At 48.7% G+C, this 25044-nt stretch overlaps 1 protein-coding gene and 1 long non-coding RNA gene across 2 annotated transcripts; both read right to left on the minus strand.

Annotated features, from left to right (window-relative positions):
• Positions 1 to 619: 619 nt before the first annotated feature.
• On the minus strand, positions 620 to 20328 carry LOC149339001 (uncharacterized). Its single transcript, XR_016283475.1, has 2 exons — positions 19660 to 20328; positions 620 to 935 (listed from the first exon to the last, which is right to left on the minus strand). It is a non-coding gene; the product is annotated as an uncharacterized LOC149339001 (long non-coding RNA).
• Positions 5622 to 8210, minus strand: LOC149339002 (uncharacterized). Its single transcript, XM_089549999.1, has 2 exons — positions 7715 to 8210; positions 5622 to 7409 (listed from the first exon to the last, which is right to left on the minus strand). Exons 1-2 carry the CDS (start codon positions 8153 to 8155, stop codon positions 5622 to 5624), a joined length of 2229 nt encoding a protein of 742 aa, XP_089406125.1. The 5' UTR covers positions 8156 to 8210.
• Positions 20329 to 25044: the final 4716 nt, after the last annotated feature.

Genomic DNA, 25044 nt, shown 5'->3' on the forward strand with positions numbered 1-25044 from the left:
GTTCCAAATCTAGGTTTAGTTTTTACCCCAAGCTTATTCTCTAAAGTCATGGTCCCCGTTAGCTTTCAGCATTCCAATTTCCGAAGCATCTTATTTCTTATCTCATAGTTTATGGTCTCAGGACAAGAAAAATGTGTTTCTATTTCGGGTGTTGAAAGTTATACAAGGTTTGCCATGCTGTGCCTGACACCTTGTGACCTATTCTCTGTCTCCTTTCGGCATGCGTATACCGTAAATTATAATTAGTTAACAGGTTTCGGAGGAAGCCCGTGCATGTTAACCGCACCGCCGCACCGCGCACCGCAGGGACAACACCGGAGTTAACAAAGGAAATATAATTCTGAAATACTTGCTTGGTGCCAACTAGCTCAATCTTTAAACTTCAGCAACTCAGAATGGAGTGCCGTCCACAATTCATTTCTAGGGTCAAAACATTGAATTATCAGTGCTGTCCATCCACAATTCATTTCTAGGGTCAAAACATTGAATTATCAGCGCTGTCCATCACAATGGCTGGCTATAAACTCGGAATATACCAGCGCTCGCGCGCATATCACAGGGATTCTACTTTTATATGTGGCATCTGCACCAACCTACGGAAGAATTTCTTCACCCGGAGTTTCGTTTCTTTTGCCATAGTTTATTTTATGGCCCATCCGCCGCGGAAAAAATATCGAGCTCAAATTCCAAATAGCAAAAAACATCAAATTTCAAAAATAAAATATAATCCGTAACGTTCACGCTGGCCATGAGTGGCGCCAGCAAGCAGCACACGGTCCGGCAGCTTGACGCCGGTTGCCCACTGCAGGCGGCCCGTCTGAGTACTGCTCTCTGCAATGGGCTCTGCCTGGGTGCTGCGGGAGAGGAGGTCTGCGTCCCAGTCGCTGGAGCCGCGGTCCCAGCGCGGAGCAGACCTCGGTGCCCCGTCATTCATCCTGGGTTGGAATCAGTGTCCACGTGAGATCAGATGAGTTCTCGGAAGAGCGGCTTATAGTGAGCACGAAGACCGATGGTTATGCAAACAAAGCTTGTATTAAAATTTGACCTATAGTCAGAAGAAATGCCCTAATAAACCAGACATGTCCCACCCTTTCGTTACAGCGAACAGGAATGCAATAGCAGTGAGCTTCCCACCAATCCGCCAGGAAAATACAATGCCAGGCCCATGGGCAACATTTCGATTGCGCGACAAAATTTTTCGATGTAGGTGAAACGCAAAAGGCGCCCGTTTCATGCAATGTGAGTGCACATCAAAGATCCTCAGGTGGTAGAAATTGTTACGGAGCTCTTCAATGCGGCACCAACTGCTCTTTTTTAGCGCGAGCTACACTGGCCAAGGTTGAGCAGTTTCGCGTGGCTCTTGGAGCGGCGTTGTGCGCATGCGCGAGGAGAAAGTGACGTTACTACGCACTGCTGGCGTGCCTTGCTGCTCGCGCTCGCTTCCTGTCCTTAAGAGGGTTCACCAGTGGCAGTGTCCATAGGAAATACATGGGAACTTTCAGAAGCTATACCGTGTCTAAATATGGCTCGATTTTCATGAGGTTTGTGGCAGCGTTTTCTTCTTGAATGAATAAAGGAAATGTTGCGGGCAGATTTTATTGTTTAAGTTTCACTTTTTTACCAATTAGACGCAAAGTTCCAGAAAAATGGTGCTTTTAGATATGTAGGTCTTCCATGTCATCTCGTGAAAAAACCAAGCCAAAAATCAAAATTTCGTCCGCAACATTTCCTCCCTTTTTCTTTCTTGATTGTTAAGACACGATTTTTATCCATATCGAAGTTAGTGTTAGCCTTTTACAGGCTCTGAAAGTTGTGTATGTATTTTCTGAGGGGATTTGAATTTCGCGCCAAAATATACTAGCGCGGCGTGGCTCCATCTGGCGACAGAATATTTTGTCGCTACTGCACTCTACCACCAACTTCTTGCTTGTCTGTGTTCGTGCGCATGCGTTTTTCTTAGAACCCGGACGAACTTCATTTCTTTCTTTCCTTTTTTCTTGCTTGGGCTGTATTTCTAAAAGATTCCTGCTTTTCTTTTTTTCTCGAGCTGGTGGTGCTAAAAAGAAGTGAGATGCAAGGCCACACCTACAAGCAACCCCCCCCCCACACACACACACACACAGTAAGGCACTGTTTGCACCAAAACGCAGGTGTGTCGAGTTATCCGGCCAAAAACCGGTTACTGGGTTCATGTAAACGCGCCGTGTCGGGTCAGGAGTCGGGACCAGTCAACTCCGCGCAAAGGGGTAGGTTTACTCAACTCCTCCCTGCCCCGATGTGCTTGTAAACGCTGTCGAGCCGAAAAAACGGAGGGGAAAGGATAAGCGCGAAATTGTTTTTGCTTGCGCCGTCGCATCTCCGAAGCAGCGGTGGCGTGCCTCAATCTTGGATATGTTACCACTGCTCGCTTGCAATGCGAGGCTCGAAGCTTGGTGTCGCTGCAGTTGAACCGGTCTTCACTCGCTGAAATCGAGTTTATGCAAACACGCGACGTCTGGTCCTTCTTTTTACTTTCTTATTACCAAAAATTTCAGGGGGCACTTTGACTGTCTAAAGTGGGTAGAGGCGGAAGCGTTTTCCGCACCACCTTCGCTGTTTCTGTGCCACCGGTGGCGTCACATATAATTGAGTACTAATTACTAAGTGATGACAAATCACTTATTAATGGTTAATTACTGATTAATGCCTGAATACTAATTAACTTCGCCTTTAGGAGTGGAACGCGACAGCGCGTTGTAGCGCTGCCAGGGAGTCCACGGAACACCACCCGTTCAGCGCGATGCCTTGCCCTTTGAACGCAACGCTTTTTGAGGAAAGGAAATGGCGCAGTAATTCTCTGTCATCTCGGTGGACACCTGAACCGCACCGTAGAGGAAGGGAGGAAGTGGGAGTGAAAGAAGATAAAGAGGAGCCGTAATGAAGAAAATGAAAATTGTATTTGAGGAAAGGAAATTACGCAGTAACTGTCTCACAAAATTCAGGGGGGCACTTTTTTGACCTAGTGTGTGGTCACTGATGCCCCTAAGAGTGGAACGCGACAGCGTCTTGCAACGCTGCCAAGGAGTCCATAGAACGCCATCGCCCATTTGGTTCTACGCATCGCTCGTCAGTAAATTGGTTTTTGAGGAAAGGAAATGTATCTGTCTCGCATTTGTCGGTGGACACCTAAACCTCGCGGGAAGGGAATGGAGGAGGATGAGAGTGAGTGAAGACACCGTATTCACTAGACGCGCCTTTGTTCATTCCAAACCATCGAGCAGGCATGGCGGAGTGGGTAGCATGCTCGTCTCTCACGCCGAAGACCGGGGTTCGATTCCTGAGCTCGACCAATTTCTTAATCGGTTTTATTTATTTATATGGCCCGACTAGTAAAGCTAATTAGGCTAATTGGGCAATTAAGCAATTAACTAAGCTCAGTCCCACTTACTTGGAGCATCACTATACGATGCCTTCAATTGGTTGCATGGTTACTAGCCAAAGTACAATTGGCCCGGTTTGAAATTCGCGCACTGTGACGTCACGACCGTTGCCACCAATTGAAAAGCGTGACATTTTCTGTCGACAACTGCTGCTTACAACGATGAGACATTACAGTGTTGTAGGCGTTACCGAAAAAAAGTAACAAAATACGTTACTCGTTACACTAAAAAAAAGGAACGCGTTACCGAAAAAAAGTATCGCACGTTACTTTGCCGTCACTCCATGGCCATAAATTTTAATCAGTGCGTCTTTGCTGTAAGAACTCAAGATAACAGTTTTATAAAGCTCATACCTCATATAATTCCAACTTCACAAAGAAAACATAGCTGAACTGAGCAAATTTACAGTAATTCTGGTGTGCTTCTGCTTACGAAATTACGCGGAAATTGTGTAGCAACAAAGAAATGTAAATGTCATAGTTCCTGAAAAAATATATTTGCGCACATAAAATTTTTTTTTTTAATTGAACCTTCGTAATTATCGCAAAAATGCGAGTGTTTACGTCAAGGTGTTCAAGGTCAGCTTCGCTCGCTTAGGAGCTCAATAACGAGAAACGTAGCCGGAGTTGCAGATAGAAACAGCTGGTTGACTGCGATCCCCTTTTGTGTGCTGTACCATTGTACTCTTTCCACGGCTCTCTTAGGGCCATCTTGAAGTAAACTGGCGACATTCCTGAGTTTTCTCAGAAGAGGGAACTTCTTCCACAAAGAATGCGAGAGTGTCACCTGGGAACGAGACACTGACTTACAGATTTCTGCAAATGGTTCATTGGTGGCTTGGCATGCGTCCACTCTTTAGAGAGATGTGTGTGTGAGTGGTTTGGGGGCGAAGACAAGTTTGTGACTGCGTGTTCGTGCTTTTTTTTAGTTGAGTGCGTCGTCAAGGGCAGGTTTTTTTTTGGCATGCATGCGAGCCGCAACAAGGGTCGTCAAGAACACCGGTAGATTTTGTTTATTTGCAATACTATTTTTTGGCGTTTTTTTTTTCTGAAAGAGAGGCGGAGAGGGACAATTGAATTAAGAAGTAACCAGTAACATGACACCTCTAATTACCGAAAAATGTTAACGTAAGTACGTTACCCGTACCAATTTCGAAATGGTAACGAGTACGTTACTATGTTACCGAAAAAAGTAACGCGTTGCCGGTAACGACGTTACTTGTAACGCGTTACTGACAACACTGCCAATAAATAGCCACTAACAACACGCGTTGGTCGAGTTGGGTTGACCTTGCGCAGCCCGACTCAACCTGACGTTATTGGTTCATGTAAACAGGGCTAAGCAAGAACTCGCTTATGCAATGACAAAGTTTGCGTCCGGCCACCATGCATAGCTGCAGGACGCTCTCGGTGCTTTTGCGAGCCACACTTCCCGTCCTCTTCAGTTTTCTCTAACTCTGATTTATTTCTTTGTGGAATTATTAGCAGGGAAGGAGGTATCAAAGCAAGTAAATCTGTTATAATTTAAATATTTTCACGAGGTGGTGAAAATGCCGTGAAAACACAGACGAGCAGATTAACGCGGTACTGAAACAAGCTCTTTATTGGGCTGCCGTAGAATAGGCGTCTCCACCCACACACGGTCACCTGGCTTGTATTGTGCGTGGAGACGGCGGAGATTGCAGCGTTGGGCGTACGTTCGCTCTTGGTCTGTAATGCGTAGCCGGGCAACTCGTAGAGCTTCTGCACGCTGCAAGCAGGCGGTGACGTCAAGTATGTCCTCATTGGTGACGTTTGGCAGCATGGCGTCCAGCGTTGTGGTTACTTTTTGCCGTAAATGAGCCTAAAATGTGTCACATAGTACTGGTCTCAATAAGTGCGCTGTAGTAGACGAACATGACGTACGGAAGGAAGACATCCCAGGCCTTGTGTTCTGCGTCGGCATGCATGCCGAGCTCGTCTGCAATGGTTTTGTTCAAGCGCTGCATGTGGCCGTTCATCTGTGGATGAAACGCGTCATCGTCCGACGGCACCTATACTGTAGCGCAGGATGGCTTGCGTCAGCTGCACAGTGAACGCAGTTCGTGTGTGTCGCGCGGGACACAGTGAAAGAAGGAAAAGCGAAACACACGCTGTAGCCAGAATGGGTGTTCTAGGCGGTTTCTTGGCTATCGTCATTTTCCGACGTTTCCTTCAAAGGTCGCTAGAGCGTGCGAGCCTTTTGTGCTTCGAGAATGTAATCAGGCTCACGAATTGGAAGGCCACGGCTCCTCCTTGGGTCCACGAGCTCAGGCAGCAAGCAGTACATATAAAATTTTTTGAGCCGCGGCAACATCTCGTCCTCCCAAAACGATTGATTCCTGGAAATCGCTTCAGTGCTGATGCCTTTTTTGGTCCACAGCACAAACAAGCACTTTTTACGGCGAGCAATATTCAGCTGTCCTTGCACTTGGTACCAGTAATTACTTTTTGTCTTCAGCTGCAATCTCCCGCTCTTGTTTTCCTCACAGCAGACTATTTTTTTGGCGCGAACTCCTTCTAGTGGAGTAAGGTCCCTCGCTGAGTAAGGACACTTGACTTCAACAAGAACGTCCTCCCCAATGAGTCCGTCCGGGGAAGCGCCAAGAAAGGGGTTCTCCTGGTCAACAAACAGGCCGCATTCCTTCACCACGACGTTGCACTCATTTTCGATTTGCTTGAGTGCTAAGCACTCGTGGTCTTTTCCATACCGAATCGCTTCGGAAGTTATTTCCTTGTACAGGATGTCGCCAACTGTCCGCCCACATCCCGTCGTTGGTTTCATTTTACAAATAGCACCAAACAATGATGCTGTCAATCTCTTTCGCCTTTCTTGTTTCCACAGAGTGCATCCACTAAGCTTCGACGTTGCTCGCTGCAGGTCTTCGATGTTGGTTGCTGATAGCGAAAGCGATTTCAGGAAGGTGTCGGAAGTAGATTGAAAAGCACCGGGCTCCATGTCTGGTAAGCCGTAATCAGCATCGGCACCAGTATGTCGCTCCTTTTCTCTGCGCTTGCAGCGTGAAGTGGTTGGTATCTTCTTTTTCGGTAGCTTTCGCTTTGAATTCCTCCTAGAAACTATCGCCTTCACAAATGATTCTGTGCATCCTCCAAGCTGCCCTCCCGAAATCCTGCGCGCGATTTTTTCGTGGTATGTTCCTCGGCAGTTGAGCGATAAGGAGGCTGCAAAACACCTTGTCTCGTAGGATCTTTTCAAACAATAGTTTATCCTCTTTCCTCCTACAAATTTCGCCACAATGGAGTTGTAATGTTCGGCAGCATTGTTATCGACGTCCATTATTAGGCTCGCCGTGTTTGCAACCACTCTGCTCATGGCAACACAAATTTCTTCAAAGATGCCTTTTTGAACTATTTCAGGAAATATATTTTCTTCTCCCGCTTTGCTTCCGGAACAGAAGTAATCAGCGCAGTTAGCGTGGTCTCCGAACACATGATTTGGGCCGTTCTTTATGTCATGAGCAAGACGGTCTATTTTTTCAGAAAACGATGCCTCTTCAGAGCTTCTAACTTTTATTGCTGTTGCAACTCCATGCCGTAGGCGAACAGCTGCTTGGAGAATAGAGTTCTTTAATTTAGGAGGAATTTTTTCTAGCCGCTTCTTCTGAGCGATCTCTCTTATTTTTGCTGCATAGTTTCGAAGTAGGTGGTTCCTGCACTCAATTTTTTCAACCCGCTGGTTGCCATACGGTGCTGCTGCTACGATAGATCTGTAAGTGCTGGAATCGCCATCAGCAATAAGTTTTGTACATTTGATGCCATGTAGCTCAACGCTTTTCTTGAAGCCTTCCACCACAATAGCTTGCTCCATGCTTGTTGAGCTTCCCTGCCAGTTCTTGTGGCACTGATGCTGTTTCGGGGTGGCACCTTGTGGAGTCCGGCCACACATTGCGCATATCTTGTTTTTCACGCCAAGGTACAGGACCTTTCCAGTTCTGTGACCAACGATAGCAGCCTGAAAGAGTAAGACCAATATTAGTCAAGAAGCTGCCCTACTGGCTGCACTGCTAATCGCTCGAACATATAGGTATTTCAGCTTATCATGCCTGCTATTCAAGTGCTACTTTAAAACTACCTCTAGGCAGTTTGATGCCTTTCGATCACAACGGTACATAGCCCCGTGTACATGCAGCTAGGTTATGAAAGCGCGGATCTTTTCCATACCTCCCCAATTAGCCGAAAGAACAAGTGTGAAATATTTCAAGTACAAAATGCAGCGCTTTTTACCGCTATGGCAACTAAATAAATTCGTGCACTCACCACGCCTGACGGAGCGTCATATTTGTTCCTGTAGGATCTCTTTGACCACGCACCATCTGCGATGACTGCTATCGTGGGTGTACCGTCACTGTCAATGTCGCCGCATTCTCTTGCCAGCCTTGCCTCCTCTGCGCCCGCTGTTTTCATTTCCTCCCAGGCGGCTTGATTGATAATGTTGCCAACGTCGTCCTCTATTTTCGTGTAAGTGTCCGATGACATTCTTGGGATGTTCATAGACGCAAGCAGTTCGTTAAGGTTTGAGAAGCCACAGCCAATTGACATTATTCCACACACCGCTGATGTGTTTATATCGCCGCAGCCGCTGGAAGCTTGCGCATCAGATGGCGGGTCTGTGTGGATGACATCCTTCCTTCGGCACATCCTGCATACAAGAGTCAACGTGCTTCGTAGACCTTGCTTTCTTTCAGACACACAGTCCATATCCGCCAAAGTGCAGTTGAAGGGAACATGGAGGGCGGTCTTTTGCAAGCTGGTCAACAGGGGTGCTATGCCGGAAGGCCCGAGTTTGGCGCTCGCCCGAGTTTCATCCGAGTTCGCGATGACGGCAGTCAGTGAACGAAGATAGCGCGGAACGTGCCCACGCAGCGGAGAATAAAATGTAGAGATAAAGACAGGTAAAGGCGATACAAGCGCACCCTGCGCGCCTCTTTCACACTTCAAACACAATACACTGCGCAATACCAGGCCGCAGCGCTACCTGAAGTTATCAGCGCCATATCAGCAATCGCGAAATCGTGACTTCTCTGCTATCTATCTGCACACTCGCCGCTAGCTGTTTGACACGCCTTTTCGGGCGCGTCAAAGGCGTGCATAAGGCGTGTCTTCTCTTTCAGGCTCTATCTGTCTCTCCATTTCCGAAGACGAATAGTGCGCACTAGGTGCACTCTTGTACCAACCCTTTCTCTTCTCTCGAATACGTTAAAAGGCAACAGATAATATTATAAACGTTTTGTTCATTTCCAAATGTATTTTTAAAATCTGAATCCAATGAAGCGTTGTTGAAAAGCATAGCTTTAGGAAATTAACAAAGATTTGACATTTTCTGCCGCTAGTGGCGATAGTGAGGCCATTGCTTGCAGCGTGGCTTGCATACGAACTAGAGCGGCAGCCCACCTTGCCGAAAACGAGAGAGCTCCTGCGTTGACACGCCGCCGGTAGCGCTACCTTCGACTGAAATGACTGGGCAACCACTACACGCTGAATCTGTCCTATTTTTCGGCCATTGCGATAATATATTTTATTCTGTCGTATATCAAAATATAACAGTCATGCATCTTCCGGCTTGCATAATACACAAAAGCAAAAAACTGAATGCACTGCATCCCCGCGTCACTGCTGCTCTCTGCAGTGACCTCAGGTGGAGTTCTCCGCTGCTACGGCCGCTGCCGCCCCCCGCTATGGCCAACCATTGCTTTTAGTACGCTTTTGGCGAATCTCAGCGGTAGAAATTGGCCGTGCGAGCGGCCGTGATGCGGTGTGAGAAAAAAATTGCTGTCTGGCTGTATTCAATGATTCATTACGTATGCCTGTTGTGTGTGACGCCTCTTTAGTGCACTGCGGATGCGAAGATCGTGCTACCCAGCGACACAACTCATCCTATGTCATCAGACGCTGATTAAAAGCTGTGAAGGTGGTGGCGCGCGTATCTGCGTAGTATTTGTTTACGTCGCGCACTTCAAGGTTTTGAGGACTGGTTTTGTCACTAACGTCGATCGCCGTTGTATACCGCAGTGACATCGCAATAATATCGTTCGGGCAGGTGAGGGATCCTATTTGTAATAATGGAATCGGACTTATAACAGAGAAAGGTGTTACGGTTGTGAAGTACGCAGTGCTTGCGTGCTGGAAATTACAAACTCTTTATTGCACTGGGTCTGGAGCAGCGACCGTTTGTCGATCCCGGTTGTTTTGACACATTGATGCTGAGCTTTATCACCGATGAAAGGGCGGCCAAGCCAAACACCTGGGATGTGATGTTGGAGTAGGACGTGCTCCAAGCACCGTTTCGTCGTCGTGCTCCGTGTTTGACGCCTTGCAAGCGGGTGTGACGCGCCGTCAGCGTTGTGCTGTGTTTTAAGTGGTTGCAGCAGGCTATAATGTTGTGCAATCTTGGTATGCGAGCGAAGAAATCGGCGGCTGTCGCCACGTTGCGTGTCCTTCGCAGAGGAGCTTAGATTAATCAGCGAAGACGTCCGTTTTGCCTGTTATACTTCGATGGTCAACATCGTCGATGTCTGTCAGCAATCAGCACAGCCGCGCAGCATACCTGTAGCCGGCAGGGGTGTTGGGAGTGGCCCACCCATAGCGCGTACGCCTATAATTTATGTACGGCACGCCGTGGGCGTGACCAATGGTTTTGATTGACAGGTGAACTCGGAGCTAAACTCGTGAACGGTGAAGTGCCCCGAATTCATCTCGGGACTGTCATGGCGCCAGCAGCAGCAGCCTGGGTCATCGCTTCCTCTGACGGCAAATGTCAGTACGGCTGGCTGGACCCGTTTACTGCCATGGCCGACGGCGAATTCCAGCGACATTTTCGCCTCTCCAAAACATCGGTACGATGGTACCCACGCCTGCGGAGAGTGCGTACCGGGCCTCATTCGCATTCGGCCGAAGAGCAAGTCCTCTGCGCCCTCCGGTTCTTGGCAATCGGGAGCTTCCATGGGAGCGTCGGCGCAGACCGCTTTATTGGACGCCACCAAAGCAATGTCAGCCGCTGTGTCAGGGACGTCTCTGACGCGCTTATCGACGCGGCTGTGCAGAAGCGGTGGCTCGCTTTCCCCACAACTGCGGCCGAGCCTGCGTATGTTAAGGAGCATTTCCTTCTGCGCGGCGGCATCACAGACGTCGTGGGATGCGTCCACGGGACCTACATTGGCGTAAAGGCCCCTTCGAAGTCCAGCCCTGACATGGTGAAGGGCAACTATTTCACGAGGAAGGCACATTATGCATTGAACACAATGGTTGTAAGAATGCTCTGTTTTTGCTTTCATGCATGTCATGGTTAATAGAATGTTCTCCCATTGATTAGTGATAGTGGTCCGTGTACTGTGCAGTGTCAGTGGATGTTAAGGAACACCATATGGTCGAAGTTATTGGCAGCCCTTCACCATGGCATGCCTCATCGCTTGAGTTACTTTGGGGCATTAAACCTCAAGAACCGCTTCCGTTTATCAGTAACTGAGCAGTTTTACACACAGTGGAGATAATTTTTTGTTTTACGTCATGTTTGCGCATGTAATAAGTGCATGGATTTTTCCAGCTATTTCATGCATGCATTTTAATGGGTTTTTAAACGGTAGCTTTTGTGTCACTTGGCAGATTGCATTCTTATGCAATATTCATAGTCGCAATAAACGTTTCACTTTGGCTGAAGTGGAAAAGCTCCTGCCGGAAGCACTCTCGTCTGTAAGCCAGGAAAACTGGCATAACTGTTGTGTTCATGTGGAGCAAGTTGAGGCTGAAGCATGGCAACGCGATATGATTGTTGACGCTGAAATTGAACCGGTTGTCTTCAGCATTTCTGACTCGTGCAACTCCTCCTCTGATGAGTCGAGCACTGATTCCAGTGATGAATATTTGAGTGATTTGATTTGAGTGATTCCAGTGATGAAGATTTGAGGTTTTCGTTTTATCAAATATTGTTGTTCGATGGCTCCACATTTTTTTTTCAATTTTGGAGCACTTGAATGATTGTGTGTTGGTGTACATCCCTGCACGTGTCCTTTAATTTGTATGCACTGTGATCCATGCCACTGGCTGTTTCCAGAATAAACCATTTCTCTCAAACACTGCGGGGTCAGCATTCTTTATTGTCCTGTCTCATTTATTGTTTGCTCTTTCGAAATATTTTTTTCCTAGCGTTGTACAACTTTTTCTGCATTCTTAGTTGACGCTCCCACAGTTTGGAACTCTTTTTACCTTGCTGCATGAAAATCTTGCCTGAGCAGCTTCTGCTCTTCTAGGAGAGCAGGGAAATCGAGCCAAGCTGACTCTTGAGGCAGTACTATTTTCTGTCACTGTGTGAATCAACACTATGTTCAAAATTGAACACTTAACACGGGAAAACAGGCCTTATCGAGGTGGTGTGTGTAAAAATAATTTGACCAATCGGTTTAAATATACTGCTCTTTTGCCGCATATAATAGCCAAGTTATAGAGCTCTCTTCAATGACAAAGGAAAACGCGCTTTGCTTAAGAACGAGAGATATCTTAACAAAAACAAAATAATTGCAGATATGCACAAGAATGTGACACATATACAGTGAGAAAATAGGCGATTAAGAAGTCTAGAACATGTTTTCTGCGCTCCTGCATGATAAACCAGCATTCTAAATTAACAGACATCTTGCTTCTGAGCTTTGCGATCAGTAAAAAATAATTGTTGTCGCCAAGTCCTTTGGGCTATTCTACAGCACAGTGCCAAAGTCGGTCCCAGACTATTTTGGCGAAGACTGGATCAGCCGCTAACCGGTTGCACAGAACAATTCATAACATGCCAGGTACCTTAAGAGAGGCTCAAAAAAAAGTGGGCTCCTCGGCAACGGCGAAATCGAAAGTTGCAGACGGCCACTTTTTAATGCGGCAACTGCAGAGCACTCACCACGGTGCTAATTAATTAAACCCGACGAATGAATGTCATCTTCCGCACAAACCTCTCGCCTGCATCTAAAAAGTATGGTCACAGTGCTGCAGAATCGGTAATAAAAACCGCCACTGCTGACCAAAAGCCGGTGCGAGCTCATTGACAACGAATTTCGGACAGCTCACATTAACGCGGTATGCATCAAATGAACAGATGCATGCAGTTCATTTCAGAACACGGAATAATATTAAAGCGATTGTGAACAAAACGAGTTTTCTCATTCAGGTCACGCAAAATTCAACTTGCGATGAAAAAAAAAAATCTGCGAAAAAATAAGTTTCACCATGCGAGATTTCAACCCACGCACTCCCATTGCCTGTCGGCTCTCCGGAGCGACGTGTTAGACCACACGGCCACAGAACAGCGCGGAGTAATACACCTCTCTTTATTTTTTTTTGCGGACTACTTCCGTAGCCTTCACAGCGTTGCACATGTGCCTCGTCGCCATTGGCAAGTCAGCTGATGACGGGACCGTAGCGTTGGTAGCGTTCCCTCGCGGTACAAAACAAAATTTAATAATGCATGAATCACTCTAAAGAGCTTTAAATCCAAATCTTGCACACTATAAAATGCTTATAAAGATGTACTAAGTGCATTATAAATTTCAACAAACCTTGTTTGTCTAATTGCACACGCAATGCACTAGGTGGAGCGACACACAAATGAAAAGTGCACCGGCGGTTGGCTCACGTGACCCGTTCTTTGTAGACCGCCCAACATGGAGCCCAAGAAGCCCATGAGGTGGCGCCGATGTGATGATAAAACACGGAATATATCCAGATAACCCAATGAAGTTGGAGGCGTGACGGGTGTGGGATTTTGTCTTCCTGCCATTAGTTCACTCATCCGAGGGCGTCGCCAGAGCTCGGGAAGATTCCGAGTTTCAGCAAACTCGGGCCTTCCAGCATAGCACCCCAGGTACTGAAGGCTAACAATGCGCCGCCCTTGAATTCCAGCATTTGCACTGCCGCTCTTTACGGTGGTGATCGCGGGACCTCCATTAGCAATATCTTCGTCGCACGACTCTGTTGTGCTCATCACTGAAGATGACAGGGCACTTCCTGACACCTCGGATTCTTTGATGGGGGCTTCAACGTCTGCCGGCCTTGGGTTGTGCTCGTTGACTTCTGGGGACGCAGAATCTTCAGCAGGGTGGGCAAGGTCGCCACCATAGAGGGGATAGTGTGTTTTGCACGTAGGAGGTTCGTTATCACGAGCTTGCCTCTTTCTGGTGTTCGCAATCAGTGTACCTGCACGTTTACGCTTCCCGTACCTGAAATTCTTTGCTGCCATTTTCTGCTGACTTGTTGCCTGCTGGTATTCAAGCACCTTGAGACAAATCAGGGAACAAAGTACGGCGCACAAAAGTGCCACAAGATGATGGCTACCGTCAGAACAAGCCAAACTCAAGCCTTGTTGGTGCTGAGAAGCGGAAGATGGGTGTCCGGCCCTGGGAACGCTCGTACGAGACTAGGCAAAGTAAGCTGCACGCTGTCACTACAATCGAGGACATCCTTCTGCAGCTAGAAGGCTACGCGGGAAAGGGAAGAAGACCAGCCATGAGCCTTGTGCTTGTAACCAGCCGGAGGGACGACGCTTACAGCAGCATGGTCAGTGCAAGAATGAACCACTGTTTATTGAAGGCACAGCTTTTATAGGCACGAGCAAGAGCGCTGTACCGGAGGGACGACGCTTGCCGGCGTTCTGGGCCAGCCGAGTGGGACGCGCGCCGGCGTTCTGGGCGAGCCGAGCGGGACGCGTGCCGGCGTTCTGGGCAAGCCGAGCGGGACGCGCGCCGGCGTTCTGGGCAAGCCGAGCGGGACGCGCGCCGGCGTTCTGGGCGAGCCGAGCGGGACGCTGTAACCTACTGCGCATTACTGTTGCGCATCGGCGCGATGCAATCACTGATGCGCGGCACTGATACGAACACGACACGTGTCCGTTACAGTGCTAGGAGCTCCTTTCTTTCCTTTTATTTAGAGACTGACTACATAGGTGTTCAACACAATGGAACCTTTTCCGGGTAATGTCCTGCGGATGCACCAAGCCATTTTAACCGACCACACCTGTCTGCTCAGGCGAAACCAGTCACCCCACCTTACCATTGTAAAAGAATTTTCGCAGAAAAGACTGAAGGAAGCTTAGGCGACCCAAACCAGAAACGCTAAATTGGTGGGTTACTGGGAAATGGTCCATTGTATGACCCCCACATCCTTCTGTGCTCAATGGCTTGAGAGGGGGGTCAACTTTTTTGTGCTTCGGTCTCTGGAACCTTGGCCGCATACCTACAGATAGTTCTGGGCTCTACTTTGTGTACGCGGAAGAACGAATGCTTTTTTTCGTGTCGCGGTGTAGTTTACACACCTGGAGGGGGAATAGAACTTCCCTCCTTTTTGGGGTACTCAGGTGCTGCCATCTATCGACAGAAAAAGTTCAAATCTGAGTTGCCTTGTAGCTGGTGAGCCCTCTTAAAATGATCGCAGTGTAAAACATTGGCAACGCCAACGCCAATGAACACAATGAACGCCGATGGGCTATGGCTTCAGTTGTAAATGCCTGCAGCCATCTCTCTCTCATCATCCCACGCACCTATAAGCACGATTCAGGCGTCCACTGACCCAGGGAGCTATTATGCGCACTTCCTTCTCTTAAAATGATCGGAGTGTAACACGTCAACACCTACGTCAAAGAAGAAAACGAACGCCGATGGCCTATGGCTTCAGCGCCTCGTTTCTGGCACAACGTTGTCAATGGCAACGCATGCAGCCCACACCTGTCTCTACCACCACTTAGCTTAAAGCACGGTTGAGCTGTCCACTGTTCCAAGAGGGCACTTATTCGCCTTCCCTCTGGTTCAGGTGTCCACCGAGATGTGGACACCTTGCCCTCACCTTATGCTGCGTATATCCTGGCATAGCAAATTTAAGCCACTGCCAATTTTGAAGCGAAAAGCTCCACTATGCTAGTCAACACCGCGCTTCGCGTGAGCTGGAGCCCCGATTTCCCAATTCTGCGCATGAGCGAAACCGAGTGACATCACACACGGCGCAGGTGGCCGCCGTCGCCGCCGCTGCCACAGACACAAACAAAAATAAAGAGAGACATGACGGAAATAAATTATCACAAATAAAAAAATTGTTTGGTTTATTGGTTTACTGGGGCTTAGCGTCCCAAGGGAACTCAGGCTATGAGAGACGCCGTAGTGAAGGGCTCCAGAAATTTCGACAACCTGGGGTTCTTCAACGTTCACTGACATCGCACAGCACATGGGCCTCTAGAATTTCACCTTCACTGAAATTCAGCCGCCGCGGCCGGGATCGAACCCGCGTCTTTCGGGTCAGCAGCCGAGCGCCATATCCACTGATCCACTGCGGTGGACTAAATAAATAAATGAAAGACAAACAGAGCGCCAGGGAAAACTAATATCTCGGTTGAACACCCGGACCGCCCCGTAAGAGAAGGAAAATGAAAAGAAAATTAACCAGCCCACCATGAACCCTACACTTAATATTGTAATAACTAGGAGCCATCATTTCTGTAATACTAATCAGTTTGCGGTGCTGTACATTTTTCTTGAAGTTTATGTAACCGCTCCCCTCTATAATTTATCTGGCTCTGAGGATACGCGAAATAAATAAATAAATAAACAAGACATTGTGAAGATGCGAGCTCACATTAACGAGATTCTACAGCAGTAGTACTAAAATGCAGTAGCGCTGGTACCAGTATTGGTGCACTTAGTACCGCTGATACTACATCGATAGCGTTGTAAATCCCTGAACACACTATTCAGTTTCCTCCGAGGTACCCAACTCTCTGTCGTTTGCAGTAAGCTATGATGAGGCATGCTAATATATGGGAATCTCTCAGGCTCCCTATTACAAAGCCGTTGACGACCAAACGAGCGTTCCTGTTTTAGGCAGGTAGAGGGCTACGGCCTCAACAACAAGCTTAGCTACGACTATTCGGCTTTCGTTCCAAAATGGCAATGAAACGGCACTAGATCAGCCGAAAATAAAAAAGCCTGGGCCTGAGTAGTGGCCTAATGTATAATTAGAGTTACCAATTATTTTCAGTACGGTGGCAATCAAAATTTAGTCATACCTTAGCCATTGCTTGAAGCACCCACCCAGCTTGGTTGGTTGGTTTGGTTGGTTTATGGGGTTTAACGTCCCAAAGCGACTCAGGCTATGCCAGACGCCGTAGTGAAGGGTTCCAGAAATTTCTACCACCTGGTGTTCTTTAACGTGCACTGACATCGCACAGCACGTGGGCCTCTAGAATTTCGCCTTCATCGAAATTCGACCGTCTAGAATTTCGCCTTCATCGAAATTCAACCGCCGCGGCCGCGGTCGAACACGCGTCTTTCGGGTCACCACCAAGCCCCATAACCACTGAGCCACGGCAGTGGCTCAGCTTGGAAGAAGCATTTGCGGCAAACTTATCATCCCCTAGCAGTCCACGCTATCATCTTTGTACCAAGAAGTGAAACTAGCCGCCACATTCGCAGGCTGCGCACATTACATGACAGAATGCAACAACGGTGATCTTGAGTGCTCTGTGAGCTACAAACAAAAAGAAATTCAGGGGGCACTTTGACTGTCTAAAGTGTGTAGAGGCGAAAGCGTTTTCCGCACCACTTCGGCTATGTGACACTGGTGACGTCACCACTGGATGACGTCACGCATAATTGATGACGAAGTAATGACAAATTACTAATTAATGGCTAATTACTGATTGATGACTAAATACTAATTACCTGCTAATTAATGGCCGTTAAGCTTCGCCTTAAGGAGTGGAACGCGACAGCATGTTGTAGCGCTGCCACGCAGTCCACGGAACGCCACCACCCGTTCGGCGCGATGCCTTGCCCTTTGAACGCGACGCTTTTTGAGGAAAGGAAATGGTGCATTAATTCTGTCATCTCGGTGGACACCCGAACCGCACCGTACAGGAAGGAAGTGGGAGTGAGAGAAGAAACAGAAAGAGGGGCCGTAATGAAGAAACTGAAAATTGTATTATTGGAAAGGAATTTACGACAGTATGAGGCATTAAAGGCTCTTGCCTTAAAATTTGCTTCGGTTCAAGTACTCTTGAACCTCGTTAGAGAGTGAGAGCTATGGTGCGTCCGGCAACTATACCCGGCTTGGTGTCTGTAGCATTGAGTGCGTTCCGGACACTTGCTCACCCAATGAACGCTGCGGCCTATTGCTGCAGTGCCGCGTGTCAGCCACTACGTTGTGAGCGCTAACGCATGCAGTACAACTGTTTGATGGAAAAGTTGTCCTATTGAGATACAAGAGAAGCAGCGCAAAGAAGAAGCCCGAAGGCGAAACGAAGGGGGTGCTCTTTCCTGTACCTTCTTCGCTTTGCCTTCGGCCTGCTTCTTTAGCGCTGCTTCACTTATATCAGAACTGTAACGCATGCAGCCCATATCTCTCCCTGACCGCCCACTTATCTCAAACGATACAGGCGTCCACTGACCCAGGGACCCAGTTATGCGTACTTCGTTTTCTTAAAATCATTGCAGTCTAAAATGTTGCTGGTTGGTTGGTTTATGGGGTTTAACGTCCCAAAGCGACTAAGGCTATGAGAGACGCGGTAGTGGAGGGCTCCGGAAATTTCGACCACCTGGGATTCTTTAACGTGCACTGACATCGCACAGTACACGGGCCTCGAATTTCTCCTCCAAAGAAATTCAGCCGCCGCGGCTGGGATCGAACCCGCGTCTTTCGGGCCAGCGGCGTTGGCAAAATTTTAGACACACCTCGCGTGTCTCTTGCTCTGGGGCTAAGGTTAAAGAAACAACAAATTACAAGACGGTCACCACGTGTAAACCCGATATTCAGCGACAGCTGTTAATGCGATATGTTGTGGTTGAGAATATGAGCGCGACCTCTTTGTGTAGTTCTATGGCGTTCTTCTCAGTATCCCACACAAAATCGTTTACGCACCAGCGTATAAAGCTCGTTCGGTTGAAAAGCCGTCGGCGTCGTAGTTGCAGTTGCCGGCACCACACGTCGGAAAAAATCATATCATGCCAACCCTTTCCCGCAGAGTGTTCCAGATGGTGTCATACCATTCAGCCTTTCGAGCAGCATAAACTTGCTAGTTAAGTTAGAGAGCTTCCTGCAGGAATTCGAACTGGCGACCTATAATCGGGGCTGTGGCTGTCCACCGAGATGTGTGAGAGAGTTACTGCTATATCCTTTCCTCAAATCCAATTTGTGTTTCCTTCGTGTTCAGGTGTCTACGGAGATGTGAGAGAATTACTGAGCCATTTCCTCACCTCAAGAAAGCGTTGCGTCCAAAGATGTTTCCAACGGGCAAGGCGTCGCGCTGAAGACGCGGTGGCGTTCCATGGTATCCAGGGCAGCGCTACAACGCGCTGTCGCGTTCCACTCCTTAAGGCGAAGGTTAAGCGTCTTCCAATTTTTTCAGCAGATAAGTGCTCAAGGCGAGCGCAGTACTTGCCCAGCACGGCTTTCGAGAGAACGATAGCCTAAAAGCGGACCGTCGCGAAAAGGCACGCAACTGAAAATTTGCGGAGTTAGAGGAACGCAACGAGGATGACGCGGGATACTGCGCAGTATTGCCTCGATCACTCGTGTATCATGATCTTTTACAGGGCAGCTCTTTGACCCCCTTTCCTGCGTTTCGCGGCGTCGCTGTTGTTTCTTTTAACCAGAAGTGGACACCTTCGTCGCCCTTTAAGCTGTGAAACCAATGGAGCGGGTGCTTGGATAGCAAGGCGCATAACTGCCCTCTTGGAACAGTCGACACCTCAGTTGTGCTTTAAGCTACGTGGCGGCAGTAACATGTGAGCTGCGTGCGTTGGCAATGACAATGTTGTGCCAGAAACGCGGCGCTGAAGCCATATGCAGCTGGCGTTGACGTTTTACACATCATTTTAAAGGAAGGAAGTGCGCATAACTGCCTTCCAGGGTCAACGAACGCCTCATTCTCGCTATAAGCACGTGGGGTGATGAGGAAAAGATGTGGGCTGCATGCGTTAGCGCTGACAACGGTGAGCGAACTCTCGCGATCAACCCCTAACTGCCACCTGCCTGGGTTGGTCGTTACAGGCGCCAAGCCGCTAACTTGTCTGTAATTGTACATACATGTCTTGCTGGAATTCTTCGCCTCAATCTATCGAAAAGCTGAAACAACTGATGAGCTGCGCTCATATTTCGAATTAGGAAGTAACGTAATCGTCGGCAATTTGTCCTACGTGAAGGTACAGAGCCAGTTGAGCCCACGGCGTTCGTATCGTACCCACCTCTAATCGGAATCAGCTATGGGGCCAATAGCGTCGAGCTGCCAGTGTGGTGACGTAGTCGCGGGAGTGGCCGACTGCAGCAGCTCCGACGGCGTCCAGGACTGCAGACCACAGAGCAATGACCATGACCCTGCTGCCGAAATGCCCCTCCGCAGGTGGATTGCGCGCCAGGAGCAGCGATGGCGGTGCACGTCGCAGCGACCGGGATCTCGATGGCTGGCTCATAGCGCCATACGTGCATGGCGTCCAGCAGAAGGGGCATTGGTGTCGAGCTGTCTGGGAGGTGGCGAAGCTGCGGGTTGGGGTGACCGAAGCAGTTCGGACAATCACCATGGCGGCAGAGAGGAGTGCAGACCTTTCCGACGTGCGCAGCTCAGCTCCTCTGAGGCGGTGGAAACTGGGTAAAATGCTGCGGCGGCGAGGAGGATGATGGGCGGAGCTGCATCAAACGCGACAGCTCGTTGACGGAGTCACACGAGGAGCTTGTGTGGAACGAGGAGCTCGTGCAGCGGTGAGAATCAATGCACGCTCGCTGTCCGTGTAATGCAAGTCGATTCGCGACGAGTGGTGTGGTGGAAAGAGAGAAGACTAAGGCGCCGTTGTTGTTGTTATTGTTGCGACTGAGAGAAGAATGAAAAGGAAAGAGCACGGGCCTGCTAACTGGCTCCAGCCGAGCCACCACCGCTGCCACGTGCAGATAGAGGAGAGTTAAAAGATCAGAGGAAAGAGAAAAAAGAAAGAAAAGACGCGCGTCGCAGCAACAACCGCGTCCGCCCAAGCGGACGCTGGCTGAAAAAACAGATAAGCGGCCGTAGCCGCGCTTCGTCTAAGTGTGTCGTAGTTTTAAAGGCGAAAGGCTTCAGTGCGTCATTGTTGTCGACATGTTAACCAGCAGAAGCTTGTCAGCAGAGGTGTCACTCTTTTGACGGGTGTCCACCGAGATATGCGAGAAAGTTACTGCGTAATTTGCTTTTCTCAAATAAAATTTTCATTTTCTTCATTACGGTCCCTGTTTCGTCTTTCACTCCCTACCTCCTCTACGGTGCGGTTTAGTAGTAGTAGTAGTAAAAACATTTATTGTTGCCAAAGGAAGAGTTAAGGAGTAGGGGGTGGGGGGTGGGGGATAGATAGATGTGGAGCTTCAGTGGTCGGTCTTCCCTATTCCAGCACCCCGTTGTCCTCCGCCGCTGCCTTGGCCCTCGTCACCAGCATAAGCTATGTGCTCGGGTCGGTGGTCTAGGCGTCCACCGAGATGACAGAGAATTACTGCGCGATTTCCTTTCCTCAAAAAGCGTTGCGTTCAAAGGGCAAGGCATCGCGCAACGAGTGGTGGCGTTCCGTGGACACTTTGGCAGCGTTACAACACGCTGTCGTGTTCCACTCCTAAATGCGAAGTGTCATTAATTAGAAGTTAATTGGAAGTAATTAATTAATCAGTATTTAGTCATTAATTAGTAAATTATTATTCAGTAATTAGTCAATAATTATGCGTGCCGTCATCCAGTGGTGACGTTACAAGCGCCACAGAGGCAGTCAGAGTGGTGCGGAAAACGCTTCCCCCTCTACGCACTTCAGACAGTCAAAGTGCCCCGGAATTTTTATTGCGAAAGCAATACTACGCTCATGAACGGCCTTTCGCGTAGAGGCGGCCGGTAGCCACGTTTGACCTTTAGAATGACCCCTGACGTCATACAAGTGGGAGAGATGGGCTACCAAGTGGAGCCGTCGCGCAACGGCGGCCGGTAGCCACGCGTGACATTTAGAATGACCTCTGACGTCATGCCATCCTTAGTGACGTCATAGCGTGACGTCATACCAGGGTGAGAGATGGGCTACCATGTCGAGTCGTCGCGCCGCGGCGGCCGGTGGCCCCGCATGACCTGTAGACGCGGCGAACTGCGTTCCTTCTTTAGACGCGGCGCGCCGCGTTCCTTCCGTTACAGGCCCCGCGCTCGCTTTCGCAACCTACCACGCTTACCCAAAGCTAAGCCCCCGCTAATATTTTTCTATCAGTCTCTGTGGTTTTTGCAGTACATATTCTGCTCGTCCTTTGGCTTGTAATCAACCGGCCAACATAAATGACTGCTCGGAGACATGTAATGAGCGAAAGCATATGCCCGTTCTTTGCGTTTTAGTCCCTGCTGACCGGGGACCCTTTCCACAAGGACGTAGAGTTGCGAGTGCTCGTGAAGGTCTACGCGTTTATCTGGGCGTGCCGCCGAAACTATTTTTTGCACCAGAAACTCGTGCCGGTTTTTTCATGGCAGTGTTGCCTTCAGCTTAGCATTCCTGAACACTGAGTTCGCGGTACTCATCTTTGCCAGTCCATACAGCTGTTCCATTTCTTGCACAGCTGGATCCACGCAGCACTTATACCGCAGAATATCCACCCAGAAAAGTGCCAGCTTCGAACCAAGCTGTGCGCACGTTGGATGCAGGAGCAGCAATGCCGATGAGACGAGCCTGAGCTCGTGATATGCACGGAAAGGTCCCGCTGCCATGGCACAGGTAGGGAATCATTGCGGTGACCAGCACGCACTATTCTTCGTCACCATGAACAACAAGCTAGCATCACCCCTTACGTCGTGGAGCTCGGTAAATCTACAGGTATAAACTACATCGCAAGCTTCCCATGAACCAACAACAACAGATAATTATCATCACCCCGCACGAAACGTGTAGTCGCTTCATATGGAGTAGACATTGACTGAGAATACGTTTGATCCACTTGGTAGAGTCATACACACTGCCATTAAAAGTACACTTAATTTATTGAAGATACCTTTTATTCATTTGGCTGGGTTCATAAACGCTGCGGTGGAGGGTATAGTTTCCCATGACTACAGCGCAAAGAACGGGACAAGAAGAAGGACACAGGCAGAGACACAACACAGCGCTGACTTACAACAGTTTATTCGAGAGATGAGGTCAACCCCACCGCTCCACTTTCCAACTCCTCCTGCTGCTACTGCACTAGCTCTGCACAAGAGGACTCAACTGAGCCCTGGAATGAGATCACACAAGCGCTTGTCAGCGAGCAACGGAACGAAGTTTCCCCGGGCACGGTTAGGGCCACGGCCAGAAAACGGGTGCAGGGGAAGAGGGCGCGCCGTTCATACAAGGACTACTTTACGCGCGCATCCCGAGGAACACCGCTTTTACCCCGCACCCCAACGTAGTACCTATAGAGAACCTATCCTTCACCAGCAAGCTAATTCTGGCTTAAAAACCACCCCTGGATTAAAACCCCTGGCACCCCTGGCTTAAAAACCAACTTGGCACCCTCTCGACCCTCCCTGACTTGCCCCGGTGGCTCAGTGGTTATGTCTCTTGGCTGTTGACCCGAAAGACGCGGTTGCGATACCGACCACGGCGGTCAAATTTCGACGGAGGCGAAATTGTAGAGGCCTCTGTGCTCTGCGATACCAGCGCACTTTGAAAGAACCCCAGGTAGCCGAAATTTCCGGAGCCCTTCACTACGGCGTCCCTCATAGCCTGAATAGATTTTGTCGTTAAACCCTTATAAACAATAAACTATCATTACAAAAGTGTAGCTTCTTTGCTGGCACCCCTGACCCTTTACCTGAAGCGTTGAGAATTCTCTAAACAAAGAACTATGAATACCGATAGTTCCCAAAAGAGTAACCGAAAGTCTCTGAGCGCCAAGCTTCGGCAGTTGTTCTGCTCTCATATGCTGTTCTTTCCAGCAGGCTGCAACCATACTTTCTACCCGCCCATAATCTCGAGTCCACGCTTTTGTGGCTGTCAGCTTGGCATCTGGACTGCAGTTATGAATGCACGGCCCTAATTTAGCACCAAATGCAAAAGTACAACACTCTTATATGGTGCCAAAGTGTGCTAACGCGGGCTAAGCGGATCAGTTAAGTTGGCAAAAAATCTAATGCTGTGCCTTGGTCATGGCTGTGTTCGGTTGCTGCAGTCCTTTTGATATTCAAACGTAAGCTCTAATCATGAGAAGCGACTGAAACATGATGAACAGGAAGAGGACTGTGATTGTTGAAATTTCATCATCACCAGCTTGCCGAAGGTTATCCTAAACTAAAGCCATCGTTTCCAACTAACCACTTCTTTGATACAAATGCCATGTTCCTTTTTGACTGCCTTCTTATTTTTCCGTATGTCCTCTTTATATTTTTTATTCATTACATTCAGGTATATGAGCATGGATGCTTGTCATGTGACACCTCTGTGTGACGTCTGCCATCATACTGATTGCGGCACCACCTTTAGTGAGCTTCACTGCGCTCGGACAGCATTCCGTGTCCGTGTTGTTGGCCGACAATAAAAAATTACCGACGATTACGTTACTTCCTAATGCGAAATTTGAGCGCAGCAAATAAGCTGTTTCACCTTTTCGATAGATTGAGGCAAAGAAATCGAGCAACACATGTATGCGCTATCACAGAATTTTTTTTTTATTTTTCACACGTATTCCTTTAACAAAGACTCCACTAACAGTTCTTGACAGTCATGAAGAAAGCTTTGTGGTCGGAGAAATAGACTGATATATGTTCGACTTGGTACACCAATGCTTGATTCTCAAAGACGAGATCTATACAAGTGCCTCGCGAGGTTGTCACAGCTGTGGGACGCGTTACGAGCGAGAGGAACGGGATGTTCTCCCGCATAAGTGTTATGAAATTGCTGTTTGTCTTTATGTCAACATTAAAGTCCCCCACTACTAACATCGGTGTGGATCGATGAACGGTTAATGCGAGTTGCAGGAAGTGCACGACGTCTTTCGTGAGTGCGGTAGGGGCGAAGTAGGCAGCTACTACCAGCAAGCCGTTGGGCAACTTTGCGGCGCACAGTTCGCCAACTTCATGTGACGTGCCAAACATTTCGACTGGTATTGCAGAGAGACCTGTGCGCAAGTAGATAGCGACTCCCGCCGCTCTGTTGTGGTCTCTGCGAGCACCACAGCAGTATAGGAAATCTATGATTTCGAGAGGCTCTTTGGGATCCATCCAGGTTTCAGCAAAGCAAAGTGCAGAGGAATGGCGCAGAATGTGATCGTGGTGTACGTCCTTGGCATGTGCGGCAAGGGAGCGTACGTTAAGAATGTGGTTGTTAATGATGAATGAAGTGCTGCCAGCGAATGACGCGTCCATTGGCTGTCTGCGTGTGTTACTGATGTGTGGTTAACATGTTAAGCTTCGCCTGTAAGAGTGGAACGCGACAGCGTCTTGCAACGCTGCCAGGGAGTCCACAGAACGCCATCGCCAATTCTCTGTACGCCTTGCTGGACGGTAAATTTATTTTTTGAGGAAAGGAAATGTATCTCTCTCGCATATCTGGGTGGACACCTGCACCTCGCCGTAAGGGAAAGGGGGAAGATGGGAGTGAACGAAGACGCCGTATTAG

Source organism: Amblyomma mixtum, chromosome 6 (genome assembly GCF_055824585.1).
Source record: "Amblyomma mixtum isolate Tamu chromosome 6, ASM5582458v1, whole genome shotgun sequence".
Lineage (NCBI taxonomy): Eukaryota > Metazoa > Arthropoda > Arachnida > Ixodida > Ixodidae > Amblyomma > Amblyomma mixtum.